A 23,993-nucleotide genomic window follows, 5' to 3' on the forward strand; every position below is an offset into this window, starting at 1 on the left:
ACAGGAGTTGCAGTGATCTCACTCTGCATCAAAGATCACAGACGGGAGATGAGTAGAGGGAGCGGTATCCCGAAAGAGAGAGGAAGAGCTCCATGCTTCTACCAGTACATTGTTTCCACATTAACGCTCTGCCTCACAGAATGAATAGTTTCGATGACAATGACAATATTAGGCCAGAAGGTGAAAGATAATGACAAACACAGTTTTTGTTATTCTGTTTAAAAAAATTGCAATGATTGATTGATGCTCAAATACTAAGAGTAAAGGTTCTGGCTGTAAGCACCAAATAATGGACATTGTACCACTGTAGTTGATCCACTACCTCTCAGATATAATAAGTCGTATTCAAATTTCACCCGAAAATGTAATTTAGAAACATGACTTGCCATTTACTGTTAAGACATTTAAAACATTCAGCGCCTCATCATGATTATATTAAAATCAGGCTTTTAATGGTGCTACTATATTTAGCATGAAATATGACTATGGCTAAAACTGCCATGGCAACAGGTGACCTGGGCACAACAAACAGCAGGAACAGGCTCAAGTGCATTTTCACTGATAAATCAATATTAGGGAGCAAATGGCCTGAGTTTCTCTACGGCAGGAAACTTGCCATCACATAAGCATCTTTACTTTATGTCCACATGAAAAGGTTACTGAGACAGATAATTAGATGTGGCCCGATCCCAAGGCTATTTCTAACTCGGAATTCTTTGACATATTGCAATATAGTAGTATAGTGAAAGTATTATAGTTACATGTCAGAAACATTTCATACAACTCTTCATTGAGGATTACCTGTAAAAGCAAAGCTCTATCATATGTAAACAAATTTTCAGACATTTTAAATCTATCTGGTCCTTTTGAGCCTACAACCCACTGCTCTTCATTCAGCAGTACACCACTTCTTTTTTTAAAAGTCTTATCTTTATGGTCTGAGACTCCATGGGGTGTTTCAGTGTGCACTCTGCCAAGCCAGGCTGACCTCAGATGAGCCGTAATTACAACAAATTATGGTTCCACTCTCTTATTAACTTTATAAAAGGCTCAATTTTCAAGCTCGATTTAAAATGCAATGGAGGCCCTGGCTATAGAGGAAATAACAGTAAACAAAACAGCTGAAAGTGCACAGGCAATATAAAAGGGTGTATTCTCTTGTTTAATTGTAGCTATTAGACATTAATCTCACAAAAAACTAAACAGAAAAAACAATGGTTTTCTGTGGGATGCAGGTTACAACAGCGGGTTCTCAAAAAAATAATAAAAATAAAGAGCTGAGCCCAAACCTGCTTGTATATATACCCATTTTAATCGCTAGGTCTCGTTCTAGAAAGGGATGTGTCTGCTTCAGAGTAGTACGGAAGATTCTTCACAGCGGACTGCAGATTCGTCTCAGGCAACTAAATTCTTTAGTCTATGAAATTTCAAAAAGCAGAAAAAATGCTGATGCCCCATCACTAGATTTCAAACCCCAGATGCCTCTTTTTGTCCAAAAAACAGTCAAAAGATATTGAGTGTGTATCTTTGATCTGAAACTATATATCTTTGAACAGAGAAAAACATAAATTATTGAATATCTGAGAAGGTGTAACAGGTACTTTTCCATTTCAGTATTGATGCTAACATTAGCAAATGATTGTTGCCAATGGGAGAGTTCTCTCTGTGTTTGTTCTAGTTCAATTTTTTCTATAGTCACTGTGTCTTGAAAGGTTGGGAAGTGACAATGACATAATCAGTGACATCACATAATTGAAATTGTTGAGGAAAGTTGAGTGTGTAGCTTTGGAGGTCCATTGTTTCTTAAAGTGTTCTGTGGAATAGTTGTGCATCATGTTCTGTGGAATCACTTTGTTATCAGCTTAATTGTGGAACGTGTTCGAGGAAACCAGCTTTGATATTTACATGACAGTTAACAAATGAGCTCTTCTGTGAAAGCCAAATGTAACCTGCTTTCTTAAGCGCATGTAAATGCACTGAATGTGGAGTTTTGAGATGAAGCAAGTTGGCAGCATATAAATAAAAACTGAGCCAGTGAGCCGCTTTCTAATAGAACTTCAATATTATAAGTATAAATCCCAAATATGTTAAAGCTTCACCAGAGTAGGCACAATTATTTCCGCAGACTCTAGAGTGGAGGATATGTGGGTGTAAAAAAAGAGAGATAGACACAGAAAGGGCGAGAGAGACTAAATCTAGCCGTCTCCTGCTGTTTCACCTAAAGTCAGTGCTGGTTAAGCAGAGCGTCTAAAATAAGAATGAATGGGAACCGATACTTGGAACTGACAGAGAACAACACAATGACTCAGACAGCATCTCACAGCTCAAGGTATTTGTATAGCTAGAGGAGATTTAGAGACAAAAGAAGAGGGCTTGTGGTCAAAAGGTCATCAGCCTAAACACTCGGGGATGCAAAGTTCTGTGTATGACTGCAGTTGAGATGCCCTTAAGCATCAAAGTATTATTACAGCATTAAAGTACTGAACCGATGGAGCTGCACACCTGCATTACTGCATCAATAAGTGACGTTGCTGAAAACAGAACTTGTGCACAGTCACCCTTCCTTGAATTGATAAAGGCTAAATACAGTCATCAACAAAGGTGGAACAGAGAACATCCCTTTTCTCAAAGCGCCAGTGGCTGCCAAGCTGTCTGCCTCGATGCGATTGTCCTTTTCAGCCCGGACCAACAAAGACAACATCACAAAGGCAGCAATTTTACAAATGAACACTAAACTGCTTTAATCCAAAGTGTTCTGTGGAATGTGGTTTACTTCTAAAAATGAGGATTATCATCGCACTCTAGCAGATGTATCGTTTGAACCTGAGTAACACCAGACAAGCAAAGCTGGGCCGTGAACCCAGCCTCATTCGTGATTTTGTGTTTTGTGTTATTCCAAGAGGTCTAAATCATTGACCTATAGCTCCATAGTAGATATCATTACAGGTTCAAAAGGTTAGGCCTGACCCAAAACAGACCCTTGGATAACCGAAATGAATGAATGAAAAAAAAAAAAATCAAGAAGGGAACTAGATCCAGGGTTTAAATGACCAGAGTCGCCCTTGTTTGTTTATGATGCACTCAGTTTGTTGGACTCGTGCAGTGACAGTGGCTAGTGCAGTCATCAGATCTAAAAGAGATCTGAACTCCATCACATCTTCTTAAATCCGAAAAACTCTGAAGATTGATCTCACCTCTCAAGACCAGCGGCGCTTTAGAGTTGCAGTTATAGGGTCAACGACCGCTAAGTCATTCGTTTGTGGATGTATTTAATTTGTAGTTTGTTTTTACTGGTCCAAATTTGGGTTTGGCTAATAATTCTGGATATATTGCAGTAAAAAGTGGGATTCATGACAGTACAGATCCACTGGGACTCTGCTGCTGGAATCAACACTTTGTTACTTGGTGTGTGTGCGTATAAGTGTGCGGTGATGATTTGACTGGTGGTTTTGTTAGTGAATAGAAGGGTATTCACAAAAAAATCTAGAAATAGACAGCAGATGACAGCAAGAGCTAGCACATAAAGCTGTGTTCACAACCACCAATGGCGCTTACGTTGTCCATCGCAACAGTTCAGTGCTGTCATATGCCAGTTTGGTAGACATCACCCAAACCTGATACCTACAGAGATATCATTGTTGTTCCTTGAGTGACTGACGTATAGATCTGTCTTGTGAACATGTTGGCTTTAGTTGCAAAAAGTTTTAAACATTACATTAGTCATACTGGGAAACTACGTCGAGACTCGGACTAAATCTATTCTCTGAAGCTCAAGAATGAGTCCAGTTTTACCGATATTTTCTGTTTACTGATCACACAAATCAATACATTTTCATTTTGAAAGAAAAAACTAAAGCAAGTCAACAGAATAAAACATATTGGCCCACAGTGAACTAAACATCTTCATACTTCAAAACACTTCACTTCCTAATGCTGCTACTACATTAGACTTGTCAAGCAGATGGGACAACTACAGGCTTTACTAATGGGAATTTCAGTTTCCAGCGTGGAGCTTCGGCAAAAGCTCAGCTCCGTACCATTGTACACCCACCTGGCAGCGACATGGGTGACAGCTCGTTATAACCCCCGAAGGAGGCATTGCGAATGAGTTTGCGTCCGTCTGGATGCGGAGGTCGAAGCGATGCTGTCCCGCCGCACGTGGAGAAACGGCGACGGCTCAGCAGGCCCTCCTCTTTCATCATGGGGCTGGCGGGAGCTCCCTCAGCGGGTGGTAGGGAGGGAGGGATGGGGGAGTGGGGATGAAACTCAAGGGTTGAATGGGTCTGGGAAATAGTCCGATCAGTCCCACGTAGCTAGTGTATGAGTATGAGTAAATCAACCAACACACAGACACACAGACACACAGACACACACACACACACACACACACACACACACACTAGCTTAGATTCCAGGCAGTGAACCAGAGAACTATGCTGCTTTCCTTTCCTGCCTCCCCCAGCCGACTGATACCGTCCTCACTCTCTCTCTGCGACTGAGTATGAAAGCAGCAGCCTGTAAGTATTTAATATCGAATAAGCTGAGCCCCTCCTACTCTCTCCCCCAGATGGGTAGGAGAGCTGCATCTTAGCTTGAAAATAGCCCTTATGTTCCACATCTCATCTATCTTTTCAGCTCAATCTCTAACTACATTCATTAATATCTATTCAGAGGGATACTTCACTGCTTTTCAATCTTATTTCAATGGATTAGTCACACGGGTGGCAGGTCTATGACGTTTATGACACTTGTTAATATTTTCTAAGTAGTACTTAGCTAAATTTAGTTTCAGCGTTCACTCCTCTGACATCACTGGATGATGGAAGGAAATAAAGACAAGATAAATGTGTGTCTTCTTTATACTCTCTTACAGTTATGAAAATTGAAAACCTAAAGCTACATATGGTTGATTGGGATGTTTTGGAATATGGATAATTTTTTAAAAATCTAATTTTATCTCTTTTATTCAAATGTATCTATTTACAAATGTAAACCAGGACGTATGCAACCTACTCTGGCCTACATAGTAAGGTCATTACTTGATAGAAAAGGACACCTAAATTTGAGGTTTACAGTTATTAGTTGAATAGGGTTTTCAGTTTGTCATTACTGATTTTCTAAAATTTGGCCAAACATTTGTGCTACACTAGGTTAAAGATATTACTATTTTGGAACTGGATCTGAAATGAAACCATGTCTCTGAAAAACAAAAACAGGAGAAATGTGCTGTCTAATCATTTACTAACTATAAATGACATAGCTTTAGCCTCCAGTTCTACTTTGAGGAATCTAATTGACAAAGTTGTTTTGACCATTTCAGTCAGAAATAAAACAACAGCTTTTTTTTTTTCATGTCTCAAAGTGATGCTGAGCAACTAAACCATGCATTTGTTATAGTACTTCCAGATTGGAATACTATACCGGTCTACCATTAGGACGTCCTAACCACAAAAATCATTAAAAAAACAATTTCCTGCAGACCAGATGCCATCAGATCTTAAAGACATCACAGACCCACAGACCACTTTAACCTCAGACAACAAGTCTGCTAGTTTTTCTAAGAGTTTCCAAAAGTAGAATGGGAGGCCGAGCCTTTAGCTATAAATCTCCAGCTGCCACTTAGGGTAGCGGGCAGGTTTCTTCTGTTAGACATCAGCAACATAGTATTAAAGATATAATAAACAAAATTAGGGAGGGAATTTGATATGTTTGCAAATATACATATTAAATGTATGCTATTGTGACATCTAGCTAACACTTCTTTATGATTAATGCACAGCTAATGCCTGCTGAATGCAGACGTTTTGGAGTTAATAGCCTACATAGTTCACCAGTATTTATCATAAAATACTATATTAAATACCATTTTAAAAGCAGTGAGCGTCCCTTTATTATCTTCATCATCCACACATTTCCTTTCCTACAGCTTGTGAACTGACTGCTATACGGACCAACGTCATCAGACTACAAAACACACGAGCACATGCAAACACAAAGATTTTTCGTTCCTATGGACAGAAGGAAGAACTTTTTTCACACCACTGCTCGTGACCATAATCCCCAGGAAAAACAACACCACCAATTATTTCAAAAACAGGGGCCGTTGCTACAAGACACCTGAGTACTAAGTATTTAATTATATTTCAATAAATACATCTTGATACTGCATCTGAATTCAGCTTTTACAGCTAAAGAGCCAGCATTTGGATTCATATGTGTTATATTTAAAATGGCTTCAGTGTGGTCAGTGTCTTTTTGACAGGTAAGTTAAAACACTACTGGAACAAAATAACCAAACAGGTGACGTTTACGTTAGTTTGTTGCTAATATTAAAAAGGAAAAACTCACTTGTTTATATATTTCTTAAAGGCAGGAAAGATAATTAAATTCACCATGATGGTTCATTTCAAGTGAAAAGATAGTGTGTGCTTTGAAAAATAGTCCTCCAAGAACAGCAGATGATACTGTATTCCTGCAGGCTTGGCACCGAAAACCCAATCTGGCGGCCATTTTCTATTGTTGATCCTTCTACAGAACTCTGAAATTTTCATCTTTCTTCCAGTTGATCTGTTCTACGTACGAACTATTCGTCTGTGCCAATGGAGACACTTGATTCGAGATGGGTTCATGCAGTAAATAGAAAAACAACTGCGCTTGAGCTAAGTGATGAATCTAAAACTAACAAATCTACAGCTCAGTCTGCCTGACTCATAAGTGCTTTCATTACGAGAGGTAATTAGAATGTTCTAAATGTATAATTCAGATCCCAGACCTAATTAACCTGCTTGCAGGGAAAACATCAATTTCTTCTGGTCCAATAGCATTTGAGAAGCATTTGGGGAACATTTGCTAAGTATAGTCACCATCTGGGTCATTTGTAAAGTTATTTCCTGCAAGGTTAGGACTCACTCTACTAAGTACTGATTCTATAGATTTAGCAATTTAGCATTTCGGTAACCGGACAATTCAGAGCCAAAGGCCAGTGTCTGTGAGTCACACTATTACTTTTGCTTGAATAAGAAATATTGGCTATTGGATGGACTGCAATTTGTTACTTTTGTAGTCACTCGTGACATTTATAGACAATAAAATTCTTCATAGAACTGCAAGGCTCAAACAAGCTGCCTTAATAGCCACATGCACTATGACACAGTAACCTCTGAACTGCAATTCATCTGATACTGTGCATGCAAGTAATACAGTACATAGACTGAAGACAGTAGGTCACATGCAGACAAACATCTCTAGTCTTACATAAAGGCTACAGAGAGAACCTGTAAGCCAAGGATTAGCCTTGGAACAAAGAGGCTTTTTAAACATATAGCCTAAAGGCATCTTCTGCTTTATTCCTCTCCAGAACCATCAAGTGTCTTGTTTTTCGTCCGCATGACAACTTTAGTAAGTACAAGCTACTTGATATTGGTGTGATTTTCCTTCTCTCCTCATGAAAGCCACTTCAATTGGAATATGCAGACAAAGGAAAGCACAAGACAGAAAGCTATGAGACAGATCACAGATCAGGAAGCTACAACTACTGTAAAAGAAAAGGGATCAAATGATGTTGCTCTATGTGCAACACCAATAGAGCACCAAGTACTACCTTGACAACGTGTACTACATCATACTGTACCTTGCTTCCCCTGATACTAAAACTTAAAGTGTCCCAAGGTCAAGTGCTGACAGCAGTCTGATCTCTAAAATCATGCTAAACCTTCTTGTATTTTAGGTCCAAATTGCGTCATTTCTGTCAAGACTTAGCAGAGCAGAGTTCAGCTCCTGAGGCTGATACAGTCCCCATCACGTCTGGTTCACATTTACTTCCGCTTTTCATTATCAGTGGTACAGATCTCTGATGTCCCTGTTGGCACTCATGACTCCTAGAGCCCAGCCACTCATGGATGAGAGCGTAGGTAGAAAAACAGACACTGGATCAGCACTGGCTGAGAGCACAGAAAAGACCAGCCCTCTCCATGTTGTTAACCCCCTCTGACAGGGCGTAATCCCTGAGGCTGAGCCGAAATCCACTCTGACTCCACCTGCTTTCACTCTCCTTTTCTTTCCATCTCTCCTCTGCTTAGCTCACTTCGCTTCCACTTAAACCGATCAGCCACAACATTAACGCTGGTGGTCTTAAGCATCTTACGGACAAGGGTCAGCGTGTTCACTCAGAGCTGTCTGCTCCCACATGGCCCTCATGCAGCAAAATGGGAGAATGAATTTGTTCAGAACATTTTAATTAAAACCACAGGGTGTTGAGGTGGATGAGGTTATATATAGTCTTTGTGTCTCCATCTACCTTTCATAATTCCCACATTATCTTATGCTTTTCATTTTATCATTTTGTCACCCATTCTCCAGCTCCCTCTCTATCCCCAGCACAGGTACAGGACTTTGGGTTTACCCAGAAAGAGCACAGCAAGTTAGCAAAAGAAATTTAAAGTGAGCCCAGCTTCAAAGCCAATGTCAAAAAACCTCCAGGGCTTATTTTTATTTTGATGTGAGTCATAAAAAAATACAAGACCCACTTGGCAGCCAAGACCACTGACACATAGTTTTTTCTGTGCGTATGTAATGATGCAACAAAGTCAGCTTAAGCCCAAACAACACGTCACAAGAACTCTGAACCACAAGCAGAATTTATTTAAAAACTGGTTAAACTGTTGTTGGTGTCTGCCAGAGATGATACACCACAGCATAACGTTCTTCATCTCTCTAGAAAATCCAGCAGAGGGATATATCTTGACTCTACGGGATCATGTCAGAACAAAATCTCCCAATTATTCTTTTATTCATCTTATACCAATAATTTCAGATCAAGGAGCTCCTGAAAAAAAACGTGTGCTCCAACAATGCAGCTGAACTCAATTATAAGGTTTGCTGATATCTCAGCATCATCAACATACAAACTGGGCTGCGGAAAGTAACTGGGAAGAAATTAAGTATAAATTATTTTAGATATTCACACTTTAGCTGAGAATTTTCACAACAACTCCTACAATCTTCATCTCAAATTCAGAAATAATTGTCATTTGAACAGTCATCACCTTGTGAGTCTTAGTCTGTTCTTTTCACTGAAATATACAAGGGAATCGCATGTCTTTTACCTAGTTAAAGACATTTATGACTGTAACCTTTAAAACCAAAGAAAACACGAAAAGTATCTCTATTAATAAAAAATAAATAAATAAAAAGGCACCATGTCATCACGGTGATGCAACACAAAGCACTAGCTTGAAGTAAAATCAGTTGCCATGGCTACCCATTTTGGGCTGCAGGGAGACGAGGGTCAGACAAAGCTTTCTTGTTTTCTTACTGACTGTTGTTTTACAGATGCACGTATGAATGGAGGGTGACGTAGCAGGACACAGTAGAGCCACTTAGTACAGAATGAGTTTCTTCTTTTCATGTCACTATAAATAACATGATGAAAGGGCAGTGCAGTGCAGGAGATTGATGTTAGATAACTGTTTAAACGGGACCTCCACCTAATATGACATTGTACAATGTAATAAGTCAGATTTATTGCTTGAACAGTGTATGAACAGATATAAATAGCTACACATCTGGGACACACACAAACTGCACCTAAAAGTCTGTGGGGCATTAGAGACACTTCATGGTCCTCGAAGGAAACAGTTTATTATATACATCATGAGGAAAACAGTCTGTTACGTACGTCATACCCTGTGCTGCATGTTTCCTGTCAAAGAGGCTTAGTCACTCAAATTTCAGTTAAACTCACTCCCTCTTGTGGTAGGACGCTGCCTGAGCTTTTTAGTACTACTGCAGTACTACATTTAATATTTCCTTAATAATGCAAACTATTAACTATCAAATTTAAAATGTCAGATCTGACTATAAGTCACAGCAGCAATATCTGAAGCTTTTGTTCAACTTTTACAACCTTTAACCTGTGACTTATGGGCAGACTATGAAACTCTGATCAGGACACTCAAATTAAATCTACTTGCTCTTATAATAATAACCAAAAGCTTTTATAAGCGTTGCGAAAAACCTTCCTGATCTATCCACCACAAGAGACAGTATTTTCCATCTTTTAAAAGATAATAGTTTCACCATATTGTGACAAAAGATTTGACTCAATAAAGATTTAGATGCGCATTAAAATGTATTTCAACAACAGTGGTCAACAAACCACAACCGAAAATCCAGCAGAGGGCACTGTAACACAAGACAAAAGTGCAAGCACGTAAAGGGTTATGTAAGGGGAAATCTACCCTTGAATTTTATTCTCCACAGTTAAAGCCCCTCTTTAATTTCTCTCTGATTTGAGTACCTCTGTCTGACTGACTAATAACACTCCAAAATGAGTGGAAATAAAATCTACACCCAGATTCTGATGAGCTCTCAAAAGCTAAAGTAGGTTGAGGAGAACAGCATTTTGGAGCACAAACTTTAAGGATAACATAGCAAACCTGGTGTTGATCATGTTTTAGAAAGCACATGAAAAAAAAAAAAATCAATAACATAATTACAAAAGCAGCTCAAAATGAGATTTTTGTGATCTGCAGGTTTACGATTGTTGCATCAGTAGAAAGGCACACTGAGTACCAGCAATCAAGTGAGTATGAGTCATTGTTTCTCCAGCAGGAATGTCAGGCAAAGGTAAAGACCCAACATAACATGGACAGGTCTAGAAGTGTTACCAGGAGGATTCAGAAAACAGATTCAAAGTAAGCAAGATTATAAGCATCCGGAAGCTCAGGGGTAGTTATACGTCTGTTTTGAGTCCAGTGGTGTATAAGATACAGTGGATAAGTGTGTGATACTGTATGTTTACATTTGCCGTTGGTGCTCAACTCAGGTGCATTGTACATTCAAGTGAGCAGAGTTGGTTTGCCCTTGTTTCTTCACTGACCCACTTTGTGACCTTTCTGTTAAAAGCCATTCTCTTTTTTTCTTGCAGCCAATTAATATTAACGTTCTAATCAGGAGTGCTGATGCAGATAGAGTTTTGCATTCAACCACATAAAATTAATTGGAACAGAACATTTTTCTTGTGAATAATATGCAAGATAATGTGGGAAAATATGGGATTTAAAACAGCATGAATGCGGTGTGAGCACAGGTTATTAATAACTTAACTAAAGAACTCATTGAAGTTTTGAAAATTACGCAAGCCCCAGCTCAGCAAATAGCAAGTAAAGTGAGACTTACCATGGCTGTAGCTGACTCCAGGGCTAAGGGCTGAAGGGGTGGCAACATGCTCCCTGTTGGGCGTTTGGAGGCTGGCGTCCTTCTCCCTCTCCTTGTCCCGCTCTTTTGCCTGGCGCTGGCTCATCCTGCCTGGGGTCAGAAGGACGGTGTCATCCCCGCACACTATGGCAGCTGTGGGTCGAGACAGCGAGCCAAGAAGAGATGTGGAAAAAATTGGAAGGGAGATGAGAAATGCAATTCAGCCTTATCTACTGTACAGACAGCTCCCTCCATTGTGGAGCATCAGCTTCCTGTTTCTTAACACATTTTGCTAACTTATATAATATTCGTTTTTATCCATGGTTTGTAATAGAGGTGTTTCATAAGCTGATTGTTACAGTATACTGATAACCTCAGTTTACTGTATGTGCTTATCACTCCACCTTGCTTACCTGGCGCTAATGAAGCAAGCAGTATTGTTACTGCTTAGCAATGGGAACTACGTTTGGTCGGCTGAGCACCAATAGAAACATATGATGTTAAAATACGTGTTTTATCTTTACTTGAAGAGACACTCCCTGATTTTTTCTTTTTTATACAGTAGCTTTTACTAGCACTCTATATAAAGTTGGACAAGACTTGAAAATGAAACTGCTAAGTTACAGAATGAGGAGGATCGGAAATAAAATTCAGAAACCTCGGCACAACTACAGCAAGAAAAGAGTTCAGAGATTAAATATCGGAATCATTTTCTAGCTTGTTTGAGGACTACAACAGGCGAATGTATTCCCTTGCTGAGAGCCTGGCAAACATTCTCTTTCCAAATTCCTCCCACTACTCTCATAAACATATTTTTTGTCCTTTTCATGTATTTGAATACTGGCGCAGTAGTATTGAACTGTGATTATCCACCAATTTTGTCCAGTTTTTATTCTACAGGTATCAGGTGGACATCGGCAAAATCTTGTAGGTCGGATCAAGTTTGCATTCGTTCTACTACCATGTGAAGACCTTGCCTTCATCCATCTCTCCTCACAAGCTTCCTTTTTACACCTTAAATTACATTGAGTGGTGTTAAGTTGTATAACTGAGGTATCTGAGCAATCTGTCTTGAGCAACTGACCTATCACTGGTTCACCAGGGATGGAAAAAATAAATAAAGCAATATTAAAATGTTAGGAGTTTGTACTGTTTGGTCTCTCTAAAAAGATGGAGCCACTGCTTTAGAAAAATGTGTATATATACATAAACAGGCACTTTCTTTATTTTGGTTTGCATTCGCGTTTGGAAGTTAACATGGACTGAACATGAATATGACTGTGATGACTGTACTGGGCTTTGCCAATATCAGGCTTTGAGTCTGTGTTGATGTCAAAAACACCTAATAACCTTTGTCCAACAAATAAAAAATACAAATTGCAAGCTGCATGTTGTATGAATTTAAGTAATGCACGCTGGCATTTACACACAAACCCCTAGTGTGTGGTAGTAATGATACTATAATTCAGATCATAAACTACATGCTAACAAACTTTTCCAACATAGGTGACTTTAGCAAAGCGAACAGAGATCAAGAAAAACACATGCAAAAAACATACAAAGTGTAGCAACATACACTCCAAGTGATGTCACGCGTTTTCTATATACAATGCTGGAGCACTAATGTTACAGTCGAGTTTAAAACTTTGCATCTAAAAGCAACAGTGAGAATGCAGGTGGTAAAAACACTCAAAAAAAAAAAAGGTACAAGGTATTTTTAAATGAGGCAGGGGGGCATCTTACACAACCTGAAAACTGTGAGTACAAAGAAAGCCTTGAGCAAAATCTTCGTAAAAGAGACTATATGTTAATTTTGCTCCATGACAAACTGCAGCATTATGAGGCTGGACCTTTGCTGGAGAATACAATACCAGGGAAATTAAAAAAATTAACACATTTTTAAAAATATTCGTCAAATTGGTACTTTACGGTTAGCTTTAAGAAAAAAACAAAACAAAAATACACATTCTTATGTTCCATCCATGTTCATAACACGATATGGGTATGGCCAGACTGAACAGACTGTGTTCACTGCCCTTAGCCTTTCCTATAAAAAGGTCACTGGCTTACCGGAGGTGGCATGGTGATCTCTCAACTCTGCATGGTGCTAGCAGTAGAAAAAGGTGGAGACAGAAAAAACAGAAAAGAACAAGGGGAAGTAATAGGGAAAACATAGAAAAGGGTGGAGAATGAGAGAGATGGAAAAAAAAAAAAAGGGGGCAGAAATTTGGGATAAAGGTCAAAGTGAGGGAAGAGAAGAGGCGCATCCATCATGTGTTGTTGACCAGGTGTTGGCAGTGGTAGGTTTGTGTGCAGCAGGGTTGGCGATAGTGGACAGCATCAGCATCAGCATCAGCAGCAGAGGCCACAGCCATACAGGGTGACAATAAAAAAGAAATCAAAGAGGAGACAAGAAACAGAACAAAAGGAAAACAGACATTAGTTAAAACAAAATGTAAATGGGACTTGCCAAAAAATTGCCAACAGATCAGGGCAGTGTCAGGGAATGTAGACATGGTTGGATAACAAAATGAACAAATAATCAGAACCACAGACCACACATACTGTATTATGTTCTTAAAATCCATCATTTTTAGTGCATCATTACAAGTATTTCAAGCATTGAATGTATTCATTTCAATATTATATCAAAATATTATTTATCTATTAAAGTCTGATTCACGGAGACTATAAAACTGTTCCTTTACTAAACACAGCTGAGCGAAATAAACAGGCTCTAGGTTTGGTCACCATTATCTATTCTGCAAGCAGTTCTTGAGCAGCATTTCAGGAGTAACCACACTTTACTGGAAAAAAACTCAGACACACACAAGTCTACACACTGCACAATTTTGTTAATCTCCACCCCCTAAGAAAGACATCTGCCTTTCACTGGTTTATGCGGAGCTGCCCACTTAATAAAATCGCAATTGACATATGATGGGAGTCCGACCGGCTGCTGATGTCACAAGTGTATCTGGAATGAGGCGGAATCCCTAATCCCCACTTGGATGCCACACAACCGCCAACAGCTCAACAGTGGTTGAGAAAAACAATACCAACAATGCCACTGATTGGATATAGGTCAGTTAATCAGGAATAGGAAATCACATCGTCCTGATTGGTTAGAACCCTGAGAGGATAGACAGCACTAATGGCTGGTTACGATGAGGCAAATGGATTAGGAAACTGTCACTGAACGTCACAGGTTGATTAAAAAGGCTTTGTGAAAAGGCATCAACAGAGAGGTTTTCTAATTTAATCTTGGCTCAGTTTGTTGTTTTTCAGTGGGTAAGCACAGTTACACTGTGGCCACTCCCCCAGCGTTGCAAAACACTGACCTACAGTCACTTGAGGAGTGTGACTTAAAAGTTTAAATTCCTAGATAGCACTGGAATTTGAAAAATGAACCTTCCAACTTTTAAAACGTATCAAACCTGTGTAGTGATGCTGTCACTTGAGCTACCAGCCCGAGAGAAACAAGAGATGAGCTCATGTTAACTGTTGCCAGTTTCCTTATTTGACAAATTTGACACTCGAACCTAGAGTGGAGGCTTTTACAAAGACCTTTCGATCAGATGAATATGTGAAGTAGGATGGGAACTGCGGGACAGACAAAGTGGAAAAACAGGAAATCGTTTTAAAGTGCCACTATCGAACAATATGAAGAGTGACAGAGAGCTTGAGTTTTTCTTGTAACATGTAATCAGAGTGCACAGTTGGATCACAGTGGCAGGCATCTATTAGAATGTGAAAACCTTTGACTGTAATTCGACAAGCAGTGGAGACCACCTGACCGTAGGAGCGGATCTAACTGTGTGACAGTCGAAGACGATCAAACAAGCTGGGGCATATTGTAGGATAAATAAAGCCAGTAATTCCTCCCCAGAGGATTTCACAATATTGACAAAAAAAAAAAAAAAAAAATGAATCCATGTATTTTTGGGGGACTTTTTAAAATTGTGATTGTGCTCATATACAGTTGTACTAGGACCCTGCATAAAATCTCAGTGTGGACACAGTAGCCTTATACTAACAGGCTACACAACGCAGTAAATGTGTGGACTGTAAAAGCATGTGGTTCTTTTGTGACCTCACATATTTTTTAAAATAACATTTAAGACATAATCAGATAATATATAAGTCACCCCTTCGTGTACCTCCGCACAAACACAGGGACCAAAACGGACTTTAGGTGGAGATATTAGTACCATTTTCAATGTGAATGCATACAATTTACTGTAGTCTTGATTACAGAAATTTTGAGGCTGATATTAAAACTAGTATTTCAATATCAACATGAGCATCAGCCAATGTATCTTTTTAAACTCACAATCTTGATGTCTAAAAATTGTGTTTTCAAACTTAACAGTTTGATTTTGTGTGCATCATCAATCAAAAGCAGAACTTTGTTTTGTTTTTTTTCTTTTTTGAAAACTGGACCCAATTCTTTCATCTAAGAAATCATAAAATGTCAGACAGACTTTTTCTATATAAGCTATAGGTTGCTTGAGAAGGTGGGATTCAAGCTCCTGGCTCAAATTCTAAACTTAGAAAATTTGGCTGGTGGCAAACTGACATCTTTAAGGAAACGTAAATTACAAAGATCTGACCCACTTTCATGTTTCATCATCTGAGATAAATATAGTAGTGCGTTAAGCAATAGACAAGTTTAAACAGCTGGTGATACAATCTTGTTGTCAGACGGAGGAAAACTAAAAGACTCAGATGTGAAAACAAGCCGTAGCAGGTAGCATATTGCTGCAATGCAGGATGGTGAGCAAACCTGAGCCTGCCGTGTAAAAAGACTCCCAGTAACTATGCACATGTTTAGATCCCACAGAGGTCCATTCTACTACGAAGGACAAGATAAGAGACAATAAACTAAGGCCAGTCAACCCTGAGTACTGACGTCCTAACATTACAACCTCAGAACAGGCCAGTGTCCATGTTTAAACAGTGGTAGTGGTTTGACGTGGTAATGACTCAAATATCAGAATGTAAGACCACATTTAAAACATTGAAAACATTTTGCGAATGAGTTTTGAGTCCTCTGTCTTTTATCTCGCTTTCAGATCAGAGCCAGCACTCTGCTTAACGCATCGTCTAGCTGTGTTGGTGATGTGACATTCAAGGACAAAGACGGAGACATTTATACGACAAAGAAACATTAAGGGATTTTCTTAAAAAAGCAAAAATACTGTGTATTAACACTGCATACCAATGTACACATCTTTTATATATACACCTGTAAAATCTAATGAAATACAATACAACAGCTCTGCCTTAAATGTACTATTATTACAAGGTTATTATTTCTCACAGTTGAAGCTGCAGTGCATTGTATTAATGTATTTGTTGTGTAAATTGAATGGAACGGCAAAACCACTACTGCTGTTTAAATATGAATACTGTATGTATACTGTATATAAATTACACCATCGTCCCCGAACTTCTACAAAAAAAACACTGCCCCTAAACACAGCCTGCTCTCTCTGCCCCTGAAAAGGTGCTTACGCAGAATAAAATGGTGTGACATATTACATAATATTCCAAAATCACTCGCAGCACATTTCTGACCCAGTTTCTTTCATATAGCCGGGAAAAAAAAAAAGAAGAGATGACATCAAAAGCTCTTCCCTGTTTTTAAATATATCCAAAGGGCACCTTTTCCATTTATTCAGCTTGGAAAGTAAAGACTGTGTGGGGCCTAAATGCTGGTCTTATACTTAATGGATCATTCTGGTTATTAAGGCTCTGAGCATTTAAAGAAATGTAGCTTCAAATACAATTTCCAGGTCAAAATCAAAAATCTAATTGACTTAAAATATAAAAATAAAAAAAAGGAAAACAATATAAGAGCCTGACAGAAAGGGAGAACCGTTCTTGTAGGTGCTAGGCTGCTCCTGAAGAGCTGATTCAGTAGTGGTGGGTGTTTGTTTGGCTAACACGAACACGGCACATTCTTAGGAATCCACCGACTGTGTGCTCGCAAAAACTGATTAATTCATTGGTTCTGTGTGGCATGTTAAAAGCCACAGAGAGTAGAATGTGGCACATTGTCAGAAAAAACAGGAAGTAAGAATTAACACAAACGTTCTACTTTAATGACATTCTACAAGTTGGATCTACGTGAAATTATTTTTTTGCTGCATAGACCTTTGACATATTTTTGAAATATTATCTCCTTATAAAATGTAGTAATATGACGGCAAATTATATACTTTCAATCGGCACAGTAAAACCTTAGCATTCATTTGAAATTGAGCCACATCATCAAATCAAGTAGGCAGAATCTTTACTTTTCTTTTAACTATGAATTGTTCTCCACATACTCCACCGATACCTTCACTGAATGTGTTACTGATGAGTGTTGACAGAACCAAGTTGATAAAGTTAAATTAACTAGTAGTAAAAAAAAAGATTCTCTACAATGAACAAGAGACAGTGTATTCTAGTTTGTTACATTTTAATTACCATTTTAATTGATGTTAATTATTATTAATCTTGTGTTTTTTTGTTGTATGTTATTTTTTACATGGCAAACTCTTCCCCTTTGCTTAATTAAGCGGGAGATTGATGAAAAATATTGTACAGTGTCCTACCAAATGCCTTTCCCCTAAAGTTAAAAACTCCTACTAATACTGACTAAATGTTCAACAACAATGTTCAAATTGTAGATCTGATACTGGGTTATTATTAGGCTTATGTATTGGAAATGAACACATCTTTATCAGGAAAGCCCCTCAACTACCACACACCATGATCACGTTTATCAAATCAGCTGTTGTGATAGTGAAAATACATTATCTTTGATGTTTACACAGCTTGACTAAGAGCTTTGTTAATTCTGAGAGTTGTAGATACAGTTATACACTAGTGCGTATGCTGTATTAGAAATAGGATTTAGATGGGGAAAATGAATCCTGATTTCCTGATGGAGCATTTTTGGCATAGCTATTGATCCGTTTTTATTCAAAGGACCAGTTTTTTTTAAAAGTGAGGTTCATCTACATGACTTTTGTGAGTTGTACTCACGTGCATCAATTTAAAAGTGATATCAAAACAATGTTTAAATATAGACACATCTATCTTTTTCGTCTTTAAGGTTCTGGAAAGTGTTAGAAAAACCACAAAGCCCCAGTTCGGGTTACAATTAATTAAGTGGGAGGTACAGTTGGGTGCATCCGCTCATTTTGAAATGCCAAAATCAATAAAACACTTTTTTCATGAACATGATATTTAATGCGCATTGAACTAGTGGAAATGTTCCTTCATTAAAAAAACGAAATTAAGTTTTTAATAAATGTTTCAAGAAGGGTGCACCCCTTTGCAATTTGCGGTATTTTACTATTTCTTTTTTTATACACTCCTCGACCATTTTTGTTAGTTAGAATATTAAATAACACTATATGTACTAGCTGCATTATAAGGTTTCAGGTTAAGTTTGCACACGGTTACACTAAAATTGCATGTAATGCATTATACTCTTTTTTTTTTTTTTGTCCTTTCGGCCTTTCATGCTGGATGCCCTTCCTGACACAACCCTCCCCAATTTCTACCGGGCTTGGACCGGCACTGCACAGCTGGAGAGGGGAATGGGCTGTAAGGTGTTCAGTGTCTTGCCCAGGGACAATTCGACATATAGCGAGGGCCGGGGATCGAACCACTCACCCTGTGGTCCGTGGAAGCCTGCCTTTAGCAACTGAGCTACAGCCGCCCCCAATGCATTATACTACTCCCTACACTCTCTGGTGGCTGACCAGAGAGTGTAGGGAGACAGATTGATTAAACAAAGTATGTTCTACTCACGTTCACTTTCTTTAATTACACAATCAAATAATTGCATTATTTTTGTAGGCACAACACTGGCTCTGCGTCTGATTTCAATGCACCAAAAACATAAACACTCTATCTGAATTTTTGGTGATTTCATTGGAGTTTATCAGCTACCAGCTTTCACTGGAGTTTATCTGTAATTCATTTTCTCCCCCCTTTGCATTGCTTCGGGGTTTTAATGAAAAATGTCCCAACTCCCAACTCTTGTTCTCAGTCGAAGCAGTTGGAAAGGAAATACTTTATGCTTTGAGTTCCCTAGTACAAAGTTTGTGTAATGTTCGATTAAGCCCATGTGTGATAAGAACAGGCAGCTGTTAAGAGAATTTGCAAGTGGGTAGGGGTGTTGACAACATACCTATCATGCAACTAGCATCAGTACTAGAGACTTTATGTGCTGTAAACGAAACACAGCTATGTCCTGACCAGATTCTCCAGAATTTCAGCTACTGGAAAGGAAAATGTTCATTTTTTTATTGGTTGTTTATTGGCCTGGAAACGTTGCCAAAGTAGAGTGCGAATGTGAGAGATGATCGACAAAGTTAAAGCACTTCCTCTGAGAATTAAGCTACATATAACTGTCCAGTCCATCCAACGAGACTCTTAGACCCCTTGAGTTTCTCTGAACAAGTGTGCAGCTGCAGAGTGAAACAAAGGGAACAAAATGAACAAGCTTAAATTAAGTTAATGGGTCCATTGTTATGATGGTTCATATAGTGGCAGCAATTTCAGCAGACATCTTAAGTTTAGGTATTTAATATATGAACTGACAAAGAATTGGATAAACTGGTGACTTTGACATAAGACAGCAACAAGGTTCAACAGGGATGATGCAGACAGATGCCTTTAAAGTAGAAATGGGTCAAAGCAGAAAATGGACAAAAGGCACTGATTCACTGGTAATGTTTGATGATGCCATGAACTGTCCGGTACAGAGCTACACTGTTGCGAATTCCTGTAAATACCATCTGATTAATGCCATATTTATGTATGGGGAATATGTCAATGACTGTTTTCACAAGGAAGCACTGTGAGTCAGAAATAAACAACCTTGATCGATATAACACCCCCACTTTCCTGCTAATTCTATGTTGCCTAAGATAAGTGAATGAGAAAAATGCCTGCAATGAACAGTAGAAAATACAGAGTATTAATGTCTTTCACAGATACGTTTGGAGGAAGAGGAATTGTTGTATGGCCAGGAGTGAAACCTATAAAGAGAGAATTCCCAACAGCAAAGCAAAATCCAACACTAGAAAGAACCAATGGGCTTTTGTTATCGTTCTCTAACTGCACCACTAATATCCCGAATATTATTTTCCCCATCACCAGGAACTGAGCAGATCAAATAAAACAGATTAATGCTTGTTTTGTTACTACAGTAGTTGGTACAGCCATGTTTAATCTGTCATGACGAAAAAGAAAAGATGTTTGGAGGAGGTGGGGTCCATAAGCCACACGCCTCGGCTGGGGTTTAGGAACAGCCGTGAGAATTCAGGGTAAATGTAAAGAGGAAGCATGGTCCGAATATTGATAAGCGCTGTTTTTAAATGTCCATTGTCATCAACAAGCCACAGGCATGTTCAAATTGTGCTTCCTCTAGCAGTATCCCAACTGCAGTTAGCACAAAATGCGGCTGCTAAACTGTCAACACAAAAAGACAGGCCTCTCTTCACTGCTTACCAGTCTGTTTTACAACCAGCTAAAGACTAACTTTAGGTTTGAGCCCGCGTATTTTTTTTTAAAAAGCCTCATGAGCACCGTTTACGTGGGACGGTTCAAGTGCCTTTGCAAGCCCCAGTTTGGTTCGTAGCATCGTTAATGGAATGGTTTTATATGCTGTATGTTTTCTTAACCCTTTTTCTCTCATTCTACAAAGTCCTAGAAGTTGTTCTTTACTTCTATGGGAACTTAAGGTTTGAGCCCGCGCATTTGTAAACACGCTCATAACAAAAGGTATATATTTTTAACATTACTTGTTATCTGTTTCTAATCTCCAAGTACATCCTGGAGGCTTTCCTTTGTATAATCTGCATGTCAGTGTAATGACGGTAGATCAACCAGATAAGTTACAGTGTGATGAGGCTCAGTAAGGATGTAATTGAATCTGCCATTTATAAATTGGAAGATATAGAGTATTACATTTGATTCTTATTTTGCAGCCGTGTGCCACAGCCACCGATGTTGAACGGACGGAGATGTTACTAGCCAACCCAAGATTGATTGTCCAAGGTAATGTTGATGTTCTCATTTTTTTTTTTTTTGGACATACTACATTTACATTAGCTTTTAGTCATTTGGCAGAAGCTTTTATCCAAAGCAACTAGCACGTGAGGTACTGTACAGGGCAAAAAACATTAAAGCAAAGTGCAATTCATGTTTCACATTTCTTGCAAGTGCAAGAAAGAAAGAAAAACACATACACCCCATTCTGGGTTCTATTCTTTGGGGTATAGTTGATTTGTCTTGTTTGTTTGAGGTGACATATTGGAGCCAACAGCATGGATGCTGTCTATTAAGGGACAGGTGGTCATGGGACCTCACCATGACTTTAAAAGTGGTTTGGCTGCTCTTTTCATAAGAAACTACAATTTTAACCTGCAGTATGCTGAAGATGCTTCCTGCACCCAGGAATTTATCCAAAGGTAATGTTATCTTTATTATCCTCCTTTAGTTTCTCATCGAAAACTCTTAGTCTTATTATTTTACAGGTGCTTCTTGGGCATCAATCCACAGATTGGATCAAAGTCAAAGAGACAGCGTGGACACATAAGGCAGCAAGTCTGTACTTTCATCAGAAAACTTATTGACTTTGAGTGGATGTCATAGACACAATGTGACAGGACTGTGTGAAAAGTTGCCACTTGGCTTTTCATGTTAAAAGTGCCACAAATAGTTGCCAGTTGATGCAGGAAGTGCGTGTTAATGTCAGTCTGTTTTGAAAAGTCACCGAAAGATGTTGCTCTACATATGACAATTGTCATTAGTGTTTTAAAAAGCTCAAGCAATTTAACGAAATGTCCAAATGTTTTGTCTTATAGTTGAAATAGTTAGAATAAATTAGTAAAATTGATGCTGTTATTGTACTAATTTGTTTTGTTTTTGTAACACTTCATTAGATTCTAAACTAAATCCAATTTGCAATATTACAATGTAATTATAGCTGTAAATTTACAGTTGATTGGCTACAGAATTGCATTACTTTTACAGTATCTACTCTCATTCTGCAATTACATACTGTGGCCTCACAGCAATGTTATAAAACATTTACTGTAAAAATCACAATTTAATATATTATTTGTACAACAACATACTGTAACATCACAGCAATATCAGGAAACCTACTGTGAAATCACAATTAAATACAGTAAACTTACAACAGCATACTGTCATATCACAGTAACATTTGATCCATTTATTGTACAATCACAACATAATATTAGTATTTTCACAGTAGCACACTGTTAACTCACAGTAATTTAATGTTAAACTTACTGTGAAGTCACAGTACAAAGCTGTCAATTTACACGCAGCTGCATACTGTGAAAGTACTGCAACTAGTAGCCAGTAATTTACTAAGCTTACAGCCTAATATTTTACAGTGTATATTTCCGATGCATTGCTAACATTAATCCACCACTTTTACAAAGGCTGGGCTATTAAACGTTTTGAAATTGATATTGCAATTTAACAGAATGCAATTTTCAAATCACAAGAGGAGCGACTAAAATGTTTTTTTTGCAATAATAAAGAGACGCAGTCCGTCACCTGCGTGTTTCTGTCTGCAGCCTTATGTTACACACACATGCACATTTGGATGAAGCCCATTAGAAACCTGGTTGCGTGTATATATGGCAAAGAAGCACATGTTCTGCAACATAAATATAGCTGGGGAAATCAGGTTTCTATTCTCCCCTACCCCAATTTTAGAAACCAGCATTCTCATTTACATGACACTTAAGAAATAAGCTTTCCAAAGAAAGCCAACTGTAACCCGGTAACCTAAGTCCATGTACTCACAGTCAATGGGATATGATAACATGTGTTTTGGTGGTCACATCGATATGAAATACTATTTGAGTAAAAAAAGAAAAATGATTCAAAGCCCCGCTGTACGAAGCAGCATCAAGTCAATCCCAAGTAGTCTCCCTGATGCAGCTTTTCGAAATGAGGCCTCTGCTACTACTATCAATCATATGTTAGCTGACTGTCGTCCGGCTGCCTGAACACCTGAGCTTTAGCCGAGTCTGCTGCCGAGCCTCTTTTGTGTGGAAATAACAAAACCAGTGGTCCCTGGTAAACAACCGCACTCCAGCAACAGGTAATTAGTTGATTTGGTCTCATTCAAACGAGTCACCCACATGGTCAAACAATCAGATGGCAAATAAGAATCTTGATGGCACTTTTTACTAATCATTTTGCGGCTATTTGATGTAATTGCCAGGAAGCAATGATTGTACTTTTGTTGTGAGCTCCACTGAGTTTTAATTGCAGTTGAGAGCTCAGCATTAAGCAGCTTTCATGCATCTATAAAGTTCTTGGTGCTGCTGCTCCTTCCATTGGAAGCAACCAGAGACAGAACTCCCCTCTCTGTCATTGTACTTGATTAAATACATTCGTTGTGTATCGGCCTGCAGCAGCCTTCCCTGTTTTCTCACATGCAACCTCACTTGAAGTATGGAGAGTTGCAAAAACAAATATTAAACCAGGCTAGTCTATCTGTTAAGCTAACAGAAGTAGCACGATCTGTTACTTGTACACGTAGTCCTTGAGCAAAGTGTGGCTGTGAGTGTTGGCCTTCATTCAGTGACAGCATACTGAGCAAACAGCAAACACACCACATGCTAACAAATGGTTTAAGGCCAAATGCCAGGTTTTTAAATATGTCTGCGACTTACTGCAGAACAAATGAAATTCTTTAAATTTGAGTGCACGCAGCATATGCACACACACACACACTA

The 23,993-nt window shown here is 38.6% G+C and overlaps 1 protein-coding gene across 9 annotated transcripts in view; it reads right to left on the reverse strand.

Moving 5' to 3' along the window:
* osbpl8 (oxysterol binding protein-like 8) overlaps positions 1–23,993 on the reverse strand; it is a 71,563-nt gene that overhangs the window by 21,335 nt on the left and 26,235 nt on the right. For 3 of the 9 annotated variants that reach the window (XM_067489816.1, XM_067489817.1, XM_067489819.1), the window contains 2 exons: positions 13,267–13,303; positions 11,179–11,349 (listed from right to left, as the gene is read on the reverse strand). In XM_067489816.1, the coding sequence (XP_067345917.1) occupies positions 11,179–11,349; positions 13,267–13,303 (208 nt within the window). Of the gene's footprint in view, positions 1–4,051; positions 4,314–11,178; positions 11,350–13,266; positions 13,304–23,993 lie in introns of all 9 variants that reach the window. The other 6 variants (XM_067489818.1, XM_067489813.1, XM_067489814.1 and 3 more) reach the window with 3 other exon arrangements.

Source organism: Channa argus, chromosome 21, assembly GCF_033026475.1.
Source record: "Channa argus isolate prfri chromosome 21, Channa argus male v1.0, whole genome shotgun sequence".
NCBI classification, from domain to species: domain Eukaryota; kingdom Metazoa; phylum Chordata; class Actinopteri; order Anabantiformes; family Channidae; genus Channa; species Channa argus.